The sequence below is a fragment of the Onychomys torridus genome, chromosome 17 (assembly GCF_903995425.1).
Source record: "Onychomys torridus chromosome 17, mOncTor1.1, whole genome shotgun sequence".
In the NCBI taxonomy this organism is placed as follows: Eukaryota; Metazoa; Chordata; class Mammalia; order Rodentia; family Cricetidae; genus Onychomys; species Onychomys torridus.
The window spans coordinates 2,144,958-2,162,895 of NC_050459.1; the positions used below are offsets into that span (position 1 = coordinate 2,144,958).

Below are 17,938 nucleotides of genomic sequence, written 5' to 3' on the forward strand. Positions count from 1 at the left end.
TAAAATGAGACAATGAAAGTGAAATGCACAGGCAGAAGTGTGAGCCTTTGTGCTTGTGGTTGAGATGAGCTCTCAACTTCATGTTCCTACTACCATGCCTGCAGATTGCTGACTTCTGCCAGCCACGATTGACTATCCATCTGGAACAGTAAACCCAAATAAACCTTTTCTATAAGTTGTATTGGCCGTATTTTATCATAGCAACCTTAATCCTGAACCCCTGACCCCAACTCTAACTCATAACTAAAACTACATTGAGATAATCTTACCCTAGTCAGAAAGGCTATAATTTTTTAAAAAAAAATTACATATATATATATACATACATATATACATATATACGTATGTGTATATATATATATATACACACACACACACACACACACATATATATATATATATATATATATATATATAATAAATGCTGGATTTAAGGCCCATTTGACAGGGACTAACATATTTGGTAGTGGGGAAAGACTATGGTATGAAGCAACTACTATTAATACACGTTATGTGTCTATGTAACTGCCATCTAAGTATTTGTTATTAAGCATACTTATTACTGCTGCTATCAATTTTGGTTATGGAGAAAAACTACTTACCTCAAAACTCATAACCAGTTAAATGCCAATATGTGATTGTTAATATGACAAGGGGCCCAATGCTCAAAACAGCATCATAAGCATATCACCCTGTCCAACACTGAAGGAGGACCAGGAAAAATGCTGACATGATGATCAGTAATCGGAGAGCAGAATGCAGAGATGACTAGTGCCATAGTTATGGCAATGTTAAGTCTAGGGTAATGGTAATGGTGCTATTAACACTCTTTAATACAAGAGGTGGAGTCAACCGACTCTTACCTAGGATTTTACAAACCTTTTCCTTCTGTCTCAGAGATCTTTGGGAAAGTGGTATTGCTAAAATATATAGGAGGTAGATGATTACCTGAAGGTGGAACTCCATGAAATAGCTTCCATTCACAATGGGGTGGGACTGTGCAGTGGTGTAGCTCTTTTGGATCACCTACACAACTCCAACTCCTTACCAACCTAGACTTGTGTGGAATCATTACTTTGGTCAATTGACAGTGCCCTATCTGGGGGTAGTAGAGATCTGTTCACATCTCCCCATGAAATATAAGCAAAAATTAACGACACACACAATCTTTTATATTAAATACAAAAACGACCAGAAGGCTGAGGATTTTGCTTGGTAGACTGCTTGCCCAGTACACACAAAGCCCTCAGTTTAATCTCCAGAATCACATGAAACAAGGAATAGTGCTCCAACTCAGTGGTCTTAGTGTCTGGGAGGCTGAGGACATTAATGACTACACAGTTTTAAACCAGCAGAGGTATAGAAGACAGTGATTTAAAAAGAAAAGGTTGGAGGGCGGAAGGAATCATAAAGAGGGGAAGAGAATGATTGGAATACTATAGCAAAAGAAAGATGCTTTCTTATTAATCATTTATATTCAATACTGGCTCTGAACACATTTCTGTTTCATACCCATAACCTGATATTTAGTTGTTTTGATGACAACACATTTCAATATAAAAATGTATCCCATCCAAGCTAGTTATGGTGGCATGTGTTTTTAATCCTAGCACTCAGGAGGCAGATGTAGGCAGATCAATATGAGTTGGAGGCCAGCATGGTCTACACATTGAGTTCCTGGACAGAAATGGCTACGTAGGGACCCTATCTCAAACAGACAAAGGAACACTGTACACATGACAGCTACTGCATGCTTGTTCTCACATCTTGCATCTCTTTCATTTTCAATGCTAAAGTGTATTTTCAGGATTAACATGGGAGGGTTGTGCATTTAAGACAGCATACTTTTCTAGATAAGAAATCTCCAGTAGTTTCATTTCTTTTGTGAGAAAGTTGATGAGTAATGCTGGGTATTGAACCTGGGGCCTGGGCACTGTGCATGTTAGACAAATACTCTACTAATGAGCTACATATAAAGTCATATTTTATGTTTTTGTGGTTTTCTTACAAAGGAGTGCCTTCTATCTAATACATGTAGATGGAAGTAAATACACATTTTACACAAGTTCAATCAAGTACATACTATATAATATACAGACATGAAGCAAACCACATAAGCAGCATGATTGTGAGGATATGTTCAAAGTACAATATTTTGTGAGCTACTGATATCATTGTAGCTAGTAAAGAAATGTGCCAAAACTCCCTTTGCCATTCCACTTAAACTGGTTTCCCATAATTTCAATAAACATCTCCTGTGACATTATGTTGTCATCAGCTTGTATGATCCCAAGTTTGCTCAATCGTTTCTTCATCTGGCCTTTTTGCATGGAAGTAGCAAGCAGTTCATTCACAATTTCACAGTTTCCCTTAGCTTGTTCAGAAAAGTCAGCTGTGGCATAAAGCTCCATTTTGCTAGCCACACACTGAAACATTTCTTCCAGATCTAATCCTTCAGTGGCACTCGCCTCTCTATTTTTCTGAATTGTATTGTCTGAGGAAACAAATTACAACGAAGTTAAATGTACAGTCTAAACCAACAAGGAGGTATTTCTAACAGTCTGTTATACTCAAGTATTTTCTGCCAAGAGTTTACAACAGGATTTTACTAATTCTTTACTATAAGAATCTCAATGAATCTTCTTGAAAAGTTTCATGACACTAATAGGGTCACCAATTTTAAATTTTGTTTATCTTCTTCACCCTAGAATCTTAGTCACTGGACAGACATTTTTCTGGACATTTACTATCTGCTAAGCTCTGCATTGGGAGATAGGATGCAAAGAATAATATAACAGTGCTACTTTTCTTAAATGAACTCTCTAATTGACTGCCGTCATGATTTTCATCCTCATGATTTTCATCCTCAAGAGGGTACTCACATGATTACTAAATGACAAAAAGATTTTGTATCATCAGCGAGCAATGCAATTAAGGCTATTTAGAAGTCCCCCCCCCCCCCCCCCAGCTGGTTGCTGAAGAGAACACAGAAATAGGAAGTAGATTCTTCCACCAGAGCTTTCAAGGTAAGATTCTATTCAACATATATCTCAATTTTATCCTGCTAAGTCCTGAGCAGGATGGAGCCTGAACTATGACAAGGCATATTCTTTAAACTGCCTCAAAATCTCCATTGGCACACCAATACTTTATACTTCTTTATATCTGATATTTAAAAGTGGCTGACATCAATGACTTGAAATTCACACATTTCCACTGTGTGCACTCATCTTTACTGACAGGAAAGCTGGTGACAGGGAGGCAGTTACTTTTAACCAAGAAAAAGCAAAGGTAAACTCCAATAAACTTCAGGCAAAAGCAACTTTCAACCTGGAAAATTCTTTTCCAGCTTTCATCCTTCACAAACACCTACAGAAGCTACTATATTTCACACACTGACAAGAAGCCAAAAAGGGACTTTCACTGAACCACACCAAAGCTCTGAATGAACAGATCAACAAGTCAAATTTTAAAGTTTCTTTCATGCTTAGATTCTACCAAGCTTCTCTCTATGACCAAGCATATTTAATGTTTGTTTGCTTGTTTTTTTGAAAAGTGTTCTCTGATTCTCTGTAGCTTCAATTCTCACTCCCAAGTGTTGGGACTGAACCTACAGTTTTGTGCATGTTAGGCAAACACTCTACAAGTTGAACTCTATCAACAGACCTCCAGCAACATTTTTGAGGAAGAAAAACTAAAGTTGTCACCAGAATTTACTACTGAAATACAGTAAATTAGATCTAGTTTTATATTCAATTAATAAGTACATTTACATATTTTAATTAAAATACTAAATATAGCATACCGCCAGTTTCATCTTGGACATTTTCCTGTAGATCACAGAAAATCGTAGGCTTCACCAAAACAACACCATAACCTTCATTGTTATGTATGATGTTATTTATCATAGAAATTTTAGGAATATCATAATGTTCATCAAGGAAGTCCTGTGACATTGAAAACAAGTATGTTAAGGAATTGTCATATTAAACAAGTTTCATAAATTTTCTGTCTTTCCCCACACTATTTCTAAAAATGAAAGTACAAAAGCTATGCTTATTAGTAAGTTGTAGCACTGAGTTCAAAGTAAGTGTTGCTGTTATTTCTGAGGATCTAAAGATAATGAAAGATTATTGGAAGACCTTTTTTTTTTCCCCCTTGGGTTTTCAAGACAGTTTCTCTGTGTAGCCCTGGCTATCCTGGAACTCACTTTGTAGAACAGGTTGACCTCAAACTCAGAGATCTGGCTGCCTCTGCCTCCCAAATGCTGGGGTTAAAGGTATGTGTCACCACCACTATCACAAGACTTTAATTACTATTAGTGTCCTTAAAGTTTATGTACTGTTTATACTTTACAAAACAAAATAACAAAACACAACATGAGAAATATACATAACTTTTTAGGTGAAATCATTCTAACTTTTAGAAAAAAATGTTTCAGTTAATACTCACCTTAATGAGGATCCCTTCCTTGCAGTGATGGATCCCATTGTCAGTCAGGGTACACTTACTCCCAGGATATATTTCTATACCAGCACCCTATAAAATATGAGGAACCAGCTTTAAAAAGTTAAGAATAGGGGCTACAGAGATGGCTCAGCAGTTAAGAGCACTAGCTGCTCTTCCAGAGGACCCAGGGTTTAATTCCTAGCACCCATATGGTGGCTCACAACCCTCTTTAAGTCCAGTTCCAGGGGAACTTACACCCTCTTTCTGGCCTCCTTCCATGAACACCAGGAACACATGTGGTTCACAGACATACAAGCAGGCAAAACAGTCACATACATGCAAATAAAATATTTAAAAAGACACGATTATAAAGGTTTATTACTATAACTTCTAGGCCTTTCAGATGGGATAAATGCAAAATACATTGTTTTAAAGATAACTTTTACTAGGTCTTTCTTTTACATTTATTTATTTTGTGGACGAGTGTGTGTGTGTGTGTGTGTGTGTGTGTGTGTGTGTGTGTGTACATGCCATGGTGTACCTATGGAAATCATAAGACCATTTGTAGGAGATGATTCTCCCCTTCTCCCATTTCGGTTCTCAGGGACCAAACTCAGGTTTTCAGGTTTAGTAGCAAGCATCTAACCCACTGAGCCATTTTGCTGGCCTTTATTAGGCAGTTCCAACCATATTGCCACCAAGCAATACTTCAGTGATGAGCAACTTTTGATAACTAAGCACTTTCAAAAATCACATTCATGGAGTTGAAAAAAATAGTTCATTTACTAAAATGCTTGCAACATAAGCATGAAATGTTTGGATCCCAAACACATACATAAAAATCCAGGCATAACATCAGTTAAGACCATTATGTCTCTATTAAGTTTCAATTTGGCAGATCTGTCCAGAGGTGAAAGTGAGGTGTTGAAGTCTCCCACTATTAATGTGTGGAGTTTTATATGTGATTTAAGCTTTAGTAATGTTTCTTTTACATATGTGGGTGCCCTTGTGTTTGGGGCATAAAAGTTCAGAATTGAGACTTCATCTTGGTGGATCCTTCCTGCGATGAGTATGTAATGTGCTTCATCATCTCTTTTGATTGATTTTAGTTTGAAGTCTATTTTGCTGGATATTAGGATGATTACACCAGCTTGCTTCTTAAGACCATTTGATTGGAAAGTCTTTTCCCAGCCTTTTATTTAGGTCATACTTCAAAAACCTCTACTCCACAAAAGTGGAAAATCTAAAAGAAATGGATAATTTTCTGGATAGGTACCACATTCCTAAGTTAAATCAAGACCAGATAAACCATTTAAATAGTCCAATAACCCCTAAGGAAATAGAATCAGTCATTTAAAGTCTCCCAATCAAAAGAATCCCAGGACCAGATGGTTTCAGTGCAGAATTCTACCAGGTCTTCAAAGAACACTTAATACCAATACTCTTTAAATTGTTCCACACAATAGAAGCAGAAGGAATATTACCAAATTCCTTCTATGAGGCTACAATTACCCTGATTCCTAAACAAAACAAAGATGCAACAAAGAAAGAGAACTACAGACTGATCTCCCTCATGAACATTGATGCAAAAATACTCAATAAAATTTTGTCAAACAGACTCCGAGAACACATCAAAACAATTATCCACCATGATCAAGTAGGCTTCATCCCAGGGATGCAAGGGTGGTTCAACATATGAAAGTTCGTCAATGTAATACACCATATAAACATACTCAAAGAAAAAAAGCCACATGATCATCTCACTAGATGCAGAAAAGGCATCTGACAAAATCCAACACCCCTTCATGATAAAGGTCTTGGAGTGATCAGGAATACTGGGAACATATCTAAACATAATAAAGACAATCTACAGCAAGCCAACATCAAATTAAATGGAGAGAAACTCAAAGCAATACCACTAAAATCAGGAACAAGGCAAGGATGTCCCCTCGCCCCATATTTATTCAATATAGTACTTGAAGTTCTAGCCTGACAACATAAGGAGATTAAGGGGATACAGATTGGAAAGGAAGAAGTCAAGCTCTTCCTATTTGCAGATGACATGATAGTATACATGAGTGACCCCAAAAATTCAACCAAGGAACTGATACAGCTTACAAACACCTTCAGCAACATAGCAGGATACAAGATCAACTCAAAAAATCAGTAGCCCCTCCTATATGCAATAGATAAACAGACTGAGAAGGAAATCAGAGATATATCACCCTTTACAATAGCCACAAATGATATAAAATACCTAGGGGTTACTCTAACTAAGCATGTGAAGGACATATATGACAAGAACTTTAAGTCCCTGAAAAAAAAAATTGAAGAAGATGTCAGAAAATGGAAAGATCTCCCATGCTCATGGATAGGCAGGATTAACATAGTAAAAATGGCAATCTTACCAAAAGCAATCTACAGATTCAACGCAATCCCCATCAAATTACCAACATAATTCTTCACAGACCTGGAAAGAATACTCAACTTCATATGGAAAAACAAAAAACTCAGGATAGCCAAAAGAATCCTGCACAATAAAACAACCTCTGGTGGCATCACAATCCCTGACCTCAAGCTCTACTATAGAGATACAGTAAACAGCTTGGCTTAAAAACCGACATGTGGACCAATGGAATCGAACTAAAGACCCTGACATTAACCCGCACACCTATGAACATATAATTATTGACAAAGAAGCCAAAAATGTACAATGGAAAAAAGAAAGCATCTTCAACAAATGGTGCTGGCATAACTGGATGTCAAGGTGTAGAAGGATGCAAATAGGTCCATATCTATCACTGTGCACAAAACTTAAGTCCAAGTGGATCAAAGACCTCAACATAAATCCAGTTACTCTGAACCTGATAGAAGAGAAAGTAGGAAGTAGTCTTGAACGAAGTGGCACCGGAGATCACGTTCTAAATATAACACCAGTAGCACAGACACTGAGAGAAAATAGGTCCATATCTATCACTGTGCACAAAACTTAAGTCCAAGTGGATCAAAGACCTCAACATAAATCCAGTTACTCTGAACCTGATAGAAGAGAAAGTAGGAAGTAGTCTTGAACGAAGTGGCACCGGAGATCACGTTCTAAATATAACACCAGTAGCACAGACACTGAGAGAAACAATCAATCAACGGGATCTGTTGAAACTGAGAAGTTTTTGTAGAGCAAAGGACATGGTCAACAAGACCAAGCGACAGCCTACAGAATGGGAAAAGGTCTTCACCAACCCCACATCTGACAGAGGGCTGATATCCAGAATATATAAAGAACTCAAGAAATTAGACATCAAAATGCCCAACAGTCCAATTAAGAAATGGGCTATAGAACTAATCAGAGAATTCTCCACAGAGGAAGTTCAAATGGCTGAAAGACATTTAAGGAATTGCTCAACATCCCTAATTATCCAGGAAATGCAAATCAAAACGACTATGAGATACTACCTTACACCTGTCAGAATAGCTAAGATCAAAACCACAGAAGACAGCTTATGCTGGAGAGGATATGGAGCAAGGGGAACTCTCCTCCACTGATGGTGGGAATGCAAGCTTGTACAGTCACTTTGGAAATCAATATGGCACTTCCTTAGAAAATTGGGAATCCATCTCCACCAAGATCCAGCTGTAGCACTCTTGGTCATATACCCAAGGAATGCTCAATCATACCACAAGGGCATTTGCTCAGCTATGTTCATATCAGCATTATTTGTAATAGTCAGAACCTGGAAACAACCTAGATGCCCTTCAACTGAAGAACGGATAAAGAAAATATGGCACATATACACAATGGAGTACTACTCAGCAGACAAAACCAATGACATCATGAGGTTTGCAGGCAAATGGATGGATCTAGAAAAAGTCATCCTGAGTGAGGTAATTCAGACTCAGAAGGACGAACATGGTATGTACTCACTCATAATAGGATACTAGATGTAAAACAAAGATGAATAGACTGCTACACAACTCCAGGGAGGCTACCTAGAAAACAGGACCCCTAGTAAAGACACAGAGATCGCCCAATGACAGAGAAATAAATGAGATTTTAATGAACAACCTGGACGACAGTGGGAGTAATGAAAGGCAAGTTTCGAGGGAAAGAAAGCTTAGGGGGAGCAGGAGATCCCAGCTGGATCAAGAACAGAAAGTGAGAACAAGGAATAACAGACAACAGACCATGATAAATGATGACCACATGAGAACAGGAAGAAGCATAGTGCTGGAGAGGTCCCCAGAAATCCACAATGATACATCCTCTGTAGTCTGCTGGCAATGGTCGAGAGAAAGCCTGATCTGACCTAGTCTGGTGAGCAGATGGCCAAACACCCTAATGGTCATGCTGGAACTCTCATCCAATAACTGATGGAAGTGGATGCAGAGATCCTTGGCTGGGCCCCAGGTGGAGCTCCAGGAATCCAATTGTTGAGAAAGAGGAGGGACTGTAAGAGTGTGAATTGTTGAGACCAAGATTGGAAAAGGACAGGGACAAATAGCCAAACGAATGGAAGCACATGAATTATGAACCAAAGGCTGTGGAGCCCCCAACTGGATCAGGCCCTCTGGATAAGTGAGACAACTGAATAGCTTGAACTGTTTGGGAGGCACCGAGGCAGTGGGACCCGGACCTGTCCTTAGTACATGAGGTGGCTGTTTGGAACCTTGGGCTTACACAGGGACACTTTGCTCAGCCTGGAAGGAGGGGCCTGGACCTGCCTGTACTGAATCCACCAGGTTTAAATGAATCCCCAGGGGAGTCTTGGCCCTGGAGGAGATGGGAATGGAGTAGAGGGGCTGTGGGGAAGGTGGGGGCGGGGGCGGGAGGGGGGAGGGCAGGGGAACCCATGGCTGATGTGTAAAATTGAAACACAAATATAATAAATAAAAAAAGATCCAGGCACAACCGTGTGAACCTGTAACTCCAGTGCTGTGAGGACAGAGCCAGGAGGATTACTGTCCAGCCAGATTAACCGAGTTCCAGATTCACTGAGAGACATTACCTCAGAAATCATATAGAAGTGACCGAGGAAGAGATTCAACATCAACCTGTCTTATATATGCAGGAGTACATGAGCACACATACCCTGTACATACATACCCACACATCACACCAGAGACAAACAGTAGCACATATAACAACCACACACACACACACACACACACACACACACACACACACACACACACACACACAAAGATGTACATTACAAGGAGTAAAGAGTGCCACACTTAGTGCTTATTATACACTTTCATTATAGACAAGTCAGTTTTCTGATCACGTCAATGAAATTAACCACTTTGTTGCAAGATGCTGTTGTTTGCAGTGACCCTCAGGAAAGCCTACGGTGGCGCATCTCAGTCAGGCCGCCATATGGACCTCAATTCATGCACGTCTGGGCAGCAAAAAACGGACAAAGGTTCTTCAAAAAGAGCACAGGAGGTTGGGAGAGGAAAGTGATAAAGAGGTAGGGAGGGGAGGAACTGGAGAAGAAGGAAAAGGAGGTGTATATGTGCATGCATGAAACTCTCAAGCACTTAAAGTAACAGCTTCAATTGTTAGAAAACTATAAAGTTATGATCTTTTAAAAACATTAAGAAAAGTATTTATGTATATATATATATATATACGTATATATATATATATATATATATATATACGTATATATATATATATATATATATATATCAGTGTAGGATGTGCACATGTGAGTACACAGATGCCAGAGTCCACAAAAAGGGTGTCAGATCCTTTGGAGTAGGAGTTCCAACTAGTTTTTAGTCTACTGACATGAGTGTTGGGAACTAAACCTGGTTCCTCTCCAAGAGAGTATATTAGCTCTTAGCCATTGGGCCACCTCTCCAGTCCCACCAGGGTATAATCTTAAGGGTCTATACTTCTTAAGGTCATCATAGGGAAAGTCAGACAATCATTTTCTCTTCCAGTGCCTTGTTTATAAAATGCTATAGAGGTCTTACGTTTAATGACTTCCTAAATTTTAGGTGACTAGGAAATTGTTAATGTCTGAATTTCCTTGAAGAAATAATAGATTTACAACTATTGGTATCTAACTTGTTTTATTTATTTTGAACTTAAACCCCCTAACTACTTCTTTCCAAAGACAAAGCAATACCTTGGCTCCATATACATCTGAGTTCTTCATGAAAAGTTCTGCTGATGTTCGTACTGTGACTCCTGTAGTTTCACATTGCAGTACACAGTTTTCCAGTGTGGTCTTGCCATGGTGAATGACTGTAACAAAAATATTCAGTCAACTACTCTAAGTGATATATCAACATCAGAAACAGCTTACAGCTAACATTAGATGTTGTGATAACTCTTTACAAAAATATCTCTTGACACCCCCCCAAAAAAAACAACTAAAGTTTTGATGAACTTTGCAGCCAAGTTAATAATAGGTGTTGAGATCATTTAAGAATATGTACTTAACCCATCCTGTTGTGTACTCAGCATATTTAAATTTAATCTGCTGTCTTGGTCACTGTTCTATTGATGGATCATGACCAAGGCAACTCTTACAAGAGAAATAAGAAAAAACATTTAATTAGGGGCTTGTTTAACAGTTTTAGAGGGTTAGTACATTATCATCACAGTGGGAAGCATGGTGACAGATAGGGAGGCATGGTGCTGGAGAAGTAGCTGAGAATTTTAGATCCTGATCAACAGGTAGAAAGGCAGAGAGTGAGACTCAGCCTGATGTGGGCTTTTGAAACCTTGAAGTCCACCACCAATAACACACTTCTCCAAAAAGATCACACCCCCTAAGCCTTCCCAATAGTCCACCAACTGGGAACCAAGCATTTAAATAGCCAATGGGGCCCATTCTCATTCAAACTACCACACTGGCCTTGATATATCAATAAACAGCTTTGCTGGGTACCTTGGAAAAAGAAAAAGGATCTTGAAAACAGGTGGATACATATCCTATAAAACAAATACTAGAACAATGTTTTGATCTTTTTGGTGTGTCTATAACAAAATTCCTCACACACGACTGTAGTATACGTAAACTCCAACAGCATGGTATCTGGTAAGACCTCCCTAGACATGTTACAATGTAGAGAGGAATTGCATATAGAAGGGGTACATGTACTAGAAAGGAAGAATTCAGAGTTATCATGTTTATTCTGATAAGAACATACTCTCAGGGGAACTAATCTGCTCCTACAAGACCTCTATTAATCTATTCCTGAGGATAGAGACTCAGTAATCCAATCACCTATTACTAGGAAACATGTCCAAAGAAGGGTCTACCACTTTAAAACTATTATACTAGCATTAGGTGTAGTGAAACATGCCTATAAACCCAGGGTTCAGGAGGCTGAAGCAGGACTGCTATTTGCCATGATGGCTAGGTTCAGAGTGATGGTCTGTCTCAATAACCAAACCAAACCACAAGAAGAAAACACTAATAGAAAAGAAATGAATACGTTTTCAAGAATAAACTGAGTTATTTTTTACTATGAGGATTCCTAAATCTTCATGATATGCACATAAAGTATTAACCAGCCCTCCATATATCCAAGTAGTATTAAATTTTATCTTCCATGAAAAGCCAATTTTTCTCTCAAAGCTCAAAAAAAATACATCAAATATCCAGATACTTACTTAAGATTCCTTCTATAGAATCATGCTGGATAAACTTTATGCTTGAAATTTTAACATCCATACCCGTGCAATCCACAAAAGTATCTCCTTTGCCCCTCTTTTCTATGACAATATCATCTGGTAGACCATATCCTAAGGAAGAGAGTAAAACACTTAAGTGAAGAGAAATGTCTGTAGCATGAATTCTAATTGGTCTTAATAATAAACACCTGGAGTCAGATATTGCGGTGAAAGCTGAAAGTTCAGAGAGGCAGAGCAGCAGTCATGAGAAAGAATTCGTACCTCTAGGAATCCTCAGAGTGAAAAGGGGCCTGAGCTCCTGTCTCCACCCCGCCTTTTCACTTCCTGCTCCTCCTCCCAAATGCTGGGATTAAAGGTGTGTGCCACCACTGCCTGGCCTCTAATGGCTAGCTCCACACTTTGATCTCCAGGCAGGCTGTATTTCCTTAAGCCTCCAAGTAGATCTCGGATTTTTCTGTTGTAGACTATCTGCAGCAAACTCCATAGGCTTTTGGGTCCGTGCCTCTGTGCAGATGGCTGGCTCTTTTGGCTTCTCCTCTCTTGGTGGTTGTGGGCTCTCCTCAGGTTCCCTTCCTCGGGCTGTTACCACACTAGGTAGCTGCCTTGAAACCTGTTCTGGCTTCTACTGTTCTATGCAGAAGCAGTCAGCCTCACAACCAAATCATCATCATCATCATCATCATCATCATCATCATCATCATCAGTAGATTTGGTGAGAAAACTGGGGATTATTAAAGGGAGGAATTAGTTAAAAGAGAGTTTTTTCCCACATTAAAAAAATGGGGTGGGGTGGGGTGGCTGGAGAGATGGCTCAGAGGTTAAGAGCACCGACTGCTCTTCCAGAGGTCTTGAGTTCAATTCCCAGCAACCACATGGTGGTTCACAACCATCTGTAATGAGATCTGGTGCCCTCTTCTGTACATAATAAATAAATAAATCTTTAAAAAAAAAAGGGAAACACTATTACAATGGAGTTAGGTCTCTATATGATAATACACAGGATAGTTTGAAAATGGAACAATTAAATGAGAGGATAATTAATTTAGATGGGATTTACATAATGTCAATTATAAAAATTACCTGTTTGATCATTTTTATCTTATCATTAAAAAAGTTGGTTAATGAGTGCAGAGATAAAAGTTTTAGAAAAACTTATTAAAACAGACATTCAGACCCAGACAGAAGAATTTAAAGGAGAACTAATCTCAGCATTGTATTATAAGGTTAGGGAGGAACAGCCTAAGATTTTCAAATAGCCAACTTTAATTTATCCAGTAACCTTACAGGAACTGCCAAATGATAGATATCCTCAAGACTATAAGACTATCTGAATGGACTCCTGTGCAAATGTTAGATTTGAAGAGACTCAAAGGAAGCAATAGTCTCATATGGCATACATTCACCTTTTGTTAGAAAGTGAATAAGGTACAACATTCTGGACTCACCAAGACAGGATAGATATGGAGTATTTTTCTGTGAATTTGTCAATTGTTTATAGACTAGATAGTGTTGCTGTATCTACTGACTGTATATACTGTATACAGTCATTATACTTATTGTATATAATTTGTCTTATATTAGTTATCACCTTCTTTTTTTATTTTAGACAAAAAAGGGGAAATGTGGTGATATTTTGTGTATACACAAATAATGCTTGCCTGGAGATCAGAGTGCAGAGCTAGCCACTAAAGGACAGGCAGTGGTGGCACACACCTTTAATCCCAGCACTTGAGAGGAGGAAACAGGAAGTGATATGGGTGGGCAGAGAGAGGAATGTAAGGCGGGAGGAGACAGGAGCTCAGCCTTTTCAGGCTGAGGATTAGGTAGAGATAAGAAGTCTAGTGGTTGGTTCCTTTACTGGTCTTTCAGTGTTTACCCTGACATCTGGGATATGTGCTCAGAACTGGAAAGTATTACACTGAGTAACCGAGGCCCAGAAAGGAAAACCCATATTTTCTTTCTTCTTGTATACATAGCTTCAAAATTTAGATTTTTTTTAAATTAAAATTTAATTCTTATAGTGCCAAGAAAGATGCCATGGGCAGACCAGCACTGAGGGAAGAGGTAGTAAAACACAGGGACATGAAAGTGGGGGGGGGGGCAAGGTTTGGGCAGGGATATGGGGTGCTGGGAAGATAGGAAAAGCTATATAGAAACAGTACTTTATAAAGTAAAAAAAACAAAAACAAATACAAAAAAACAGCCAACCAACCAAAAACATTAAAGAATTTAAACTAAAAAAAAAAAAAAAAAAAAAGCCTGAAATGGAAGTACTCTTCATGTGTAAATGGTGCTCACAGAAGTCATAAGCTTTTAAACAAGAGCCCAGTAGATGTGACTTGTTGACCAGAAACATCTCAGAAGTCCCCCCCAAAACACAGGCTATTGCCATTGCTCTTGGTCACCCACCAGAACGTGAGGGTAACATACTTTTGCTATAGGACGCAGAGAAAATGATATACAACTATGCAGAACTCCCTCTCTGCTGGCTAGGTTCACAGTACCAGGAGATACCAGGCTGCTAAGGGAAAAATCTTAATAGTCTCACCCAACTGTGGAACATACATGCGATAACACACACCTGCCAGACAGAATATACTCACTGATACAATGGTAGCATGAATATCTTAGTAATAGCTAACTGCTGTGTGAATGGATGTGGGGCCTTGTCCTCTAGATAGATTACATAGCTGGCTATAAACCTAGTCAAATTCCTATGCCTGGGAAGCTCATGGGCTCAAAGGAAGAGAATACTAGGTCTGTCTCCATAAATGAACATGCTGTCAAACTGCTTTCCAAACATGATGTCCCCCTTTGCAGAGAGGAAGATATATATCTGGTCAAAGTGCTGAGAATATGTGACTGCTAAGTGACATTCATGTCATCCTCTGCTCCAACAACCACTATCCAAGGATCAGGAACCATCTCAGAAGTCAGGGCACCAAATAATGTAACAGAAGATTGGAAAGAGTATCATGAACTGCTGCCATCCACATATGACATGGCCACTGCAACCATAAACAAAGAGCATGCCTATATAAGACTGAGCTCTTCAGCTTTCCATCTTGGATAGACGAGGTATCCATGAAACCTCATTCCTTCCTGAGAGCCAATAACTGGTAATGATGATAGCTGCGAGCGCGCACAGGGGTGGGGGTGGTGGGGGTGAGTGGGTGTGGGTGGGTGTGTATCTTGTCATTTTGTTTTTGTAATGGTGTAACCATTAGGGTGCTACATAGGAAGAAGTGGTTCAGATGGAAAAGAAGGGAGATGATAGTAGGTAATGAGAGAGGGTGAATAAAATCATAACGCAGAGTGTATGTATATGAAATTGTCAAACGAAGGAAAATAAATAAGCAACTTTTTTTTAAAAGAGTCTTAATAAAGCCAAAGCAATAATGAGTTTTTTTAAAAAAAGGTATCACCATTTACCAAAAACAGCATGGTAGCTAAGATCCAGATATAAACCCATGCAGCTACAGCCACTTGATTTTTGGCAAAGATGACAAAAATATTCATTGTAGAAAAGACAGTTTCTTTAGCAAGAATTATTGGAAAAAGACACATGCATGTAGAAGACTGAAACTAAATGCTTACTCCTCACCCTGGATGGGGATTAAAGATCAAAGCATAAAGGCCTAAAACTCTGAAAGTGTTAGAGAAACAAACAGGGAAGACACCAAGGACTATGCATAGGCAAGGATTCCATGTATGTAAGGAGATAGACTAATAAACAAGAACTGCCCTCATGAAATTAAGAAGCTTCCATACAGCAAAGGTTTTGTTAATGGAGGGAAAATGTACTCTTCAGAATGGGAGAAAATATTTTCCAGCTATATATTCAAAAGATGATAATATATAGGATATTAAAAAAATACCTCAAAATACTAAAATAAAACAAGCAAACCAATGAAAAAGCAAGCCATGGAACTGAATAGAGAATGTCCAAAGAAGAGGTGCGAGTGGCCAATAAATAATCTTTAAGTATTTAACATTTTAGCCATTAGGGAAATGCAAATTAAAGCAACCCTGAGATTTTATCTCACTATAGGCAGAACAACCATCATTAAGACAATGAATGGTGCACATCTTTAATGGTGCTGGGCAGTGGTGGTGCACATCTTTAATCCCAGCACTTAGGAGGCAGAGGCAGGTGGATCTCAGCCTGGTCTGCTGAGTGAGTTCCTGGACAGCCAGGACTGTCACTCAGAGAAACCCTGTATTGAAAAACAAAACCAAAACAAGACACCCCCCCCCCCACTCCAAAAAAACAAACAAACAAACAAACCAGAAAATAAATGCCAACAAATGTTGGTGAAGATGTGGAGAAAGATAAATTCTTACTCACTATTAGTGGGAATGTAATATGGACTATGGAAATCAGTGTGGAAATTTCTCAAGATACTAAAAATAGAACTAAAAATATGACCCTGCTATACCACTCCTGGACATACACTCAGAGAACTCTTCAAACCTACTAAAGAAATACTTGTTTATCCATATTTATTGCTGTTCCATTCATAATGAAAAAAAAAATAGAGACTAGATAACCCTCAACTGATAATATTGTGGCATATATACACAACACTCATATTGTGGTACATATATACAATTCAGTTCTAAAAAAGAAGATAAGAAATTATAAAGTTCACAGGTAAATGGAAGCAGAAAATATTAAGTGAAGTAATCCAGATTCAGAAAGACAAACACCTCATTTTCTCTCTTGTATGTACATCTTAGCTTCTAATTTTTAATGTATTTGTATTTAGATGAGAAGGGATATATGAATATGTCATGAAGGGAGGAGTGCATGAAATAATAGAACACGTGGAATGAAAGTAGAAAGGGGGTACTGGGAATCAAAGGGTTAAAGCAGGGATAGGGAAGCAAGGAGGCAGTGACAAGCAGAGGTTGTGGCCAGGTTAAACTAAAACTAAACATATGAAAATGTCACAAGGAAACCTGCTACTTTGAAAGATAATTAACAAACTCACTCTCTCTCTCTGTCTCTCTCTGTCTCTCTCTCTCTCTCTCACACACACACACACACACACACACACACACACACACACACACAAAACTTCTATTCTAGAAATAGATTTCCTTTCTATAAACTACCAATCTTCTAGAACCTATACTTGTTACTAATAGTTTGTTTTTAATGTGCATCTATAAAAATCTTACCAATATACTGCTACAAAACCTACGATTCAAACTGTCAAATACTGGGTCAATTTCTTATATGATTTAAATAAACTTAATGTGAGCCAGGTGGTGGTGGCATAGACCTTTAATCTCAGCACTCGGGAGGCAGAGCCAGGTGGATCTCTGTGAGTTCGAGGCCAGGCTGGTCTACATAGCGAGATTCAGGACAGACACCAAAACTACACAGAGAAACCCTGTCTGGGGGGAAAAAAATCGTTAATGTGTCAAAGCACCTCACTTGAAATCAGATGGATTGAATCATGGAGTTAATCAAGATCACTAATTGACTGCTTACTTATTATGAATGAAAGTTTGGTTATGGTCTTCCATACTCACCTTCCAACTCAATGGAGTCAGCTATGGAGCAGGTACCATGAACCACATAATGGCCAGGACAAATAATGACAGTGTCACCCTCATGGCAGGCATTTATAGCAGACAACAGGTCACTATGGAACTAGAAAACAACATATTGTAAATATACATCCCCAAAGCCACTTAGCTATCATCACTCCAAAGGCCTTCATGTCCCATTTGAAAATGAATCCAAACTGTTTTTAATCTATCTAATAGTGCACTTAGCCCAGTGTGTGCTTTTGCATTGCTATCACTGAAAAAGAACAGTGTTCTTAC

At 38.6% G+C, this 17,938-nt stretch overlaps 1 protein-coding gene across 1 annotated transcript in view; it reads right to left on the reverse strand.

The window, feature by feature from the left end:
* Positions 1-2,069: 2,069 nt before the first annotated feature.
* Positions 2,070-17,938, reverse strand: part of Shcbp1 (SHC binding and spindle associated 1) — a 45,651-nt gene continuing 29,782 nt past the window's right edge. The window contains exons 8-13 of the mRNA XM_036166831.1: positions 17,642-17,762; positions 12,080-12,211; positions 10,584-10,702; positions 4,453-4,539; positions 3,806-3,947; positions 2,070-2,494 (exon numbers count right to left, since the gene is read on the reverse strand). Coding sequence (XP_036022724.1) covers positions 2,181-2,494; positions 3,806-3,947; positions 4,453-4,539; positions 10,584-10,702; positions 12,080-12,211; positions 17,642-17,762 — 915 coding nt within the window. The 3' untranslated portion in view covers positions 2,070-2,180. The remainder of the gene's footprint in view (positions 2,495-3,805; positions 3,948-4,452; positions 4,540-10,583; positions 10,703-12,079; positions 12,212-17,641; positions 17,763-17,938) is intronic.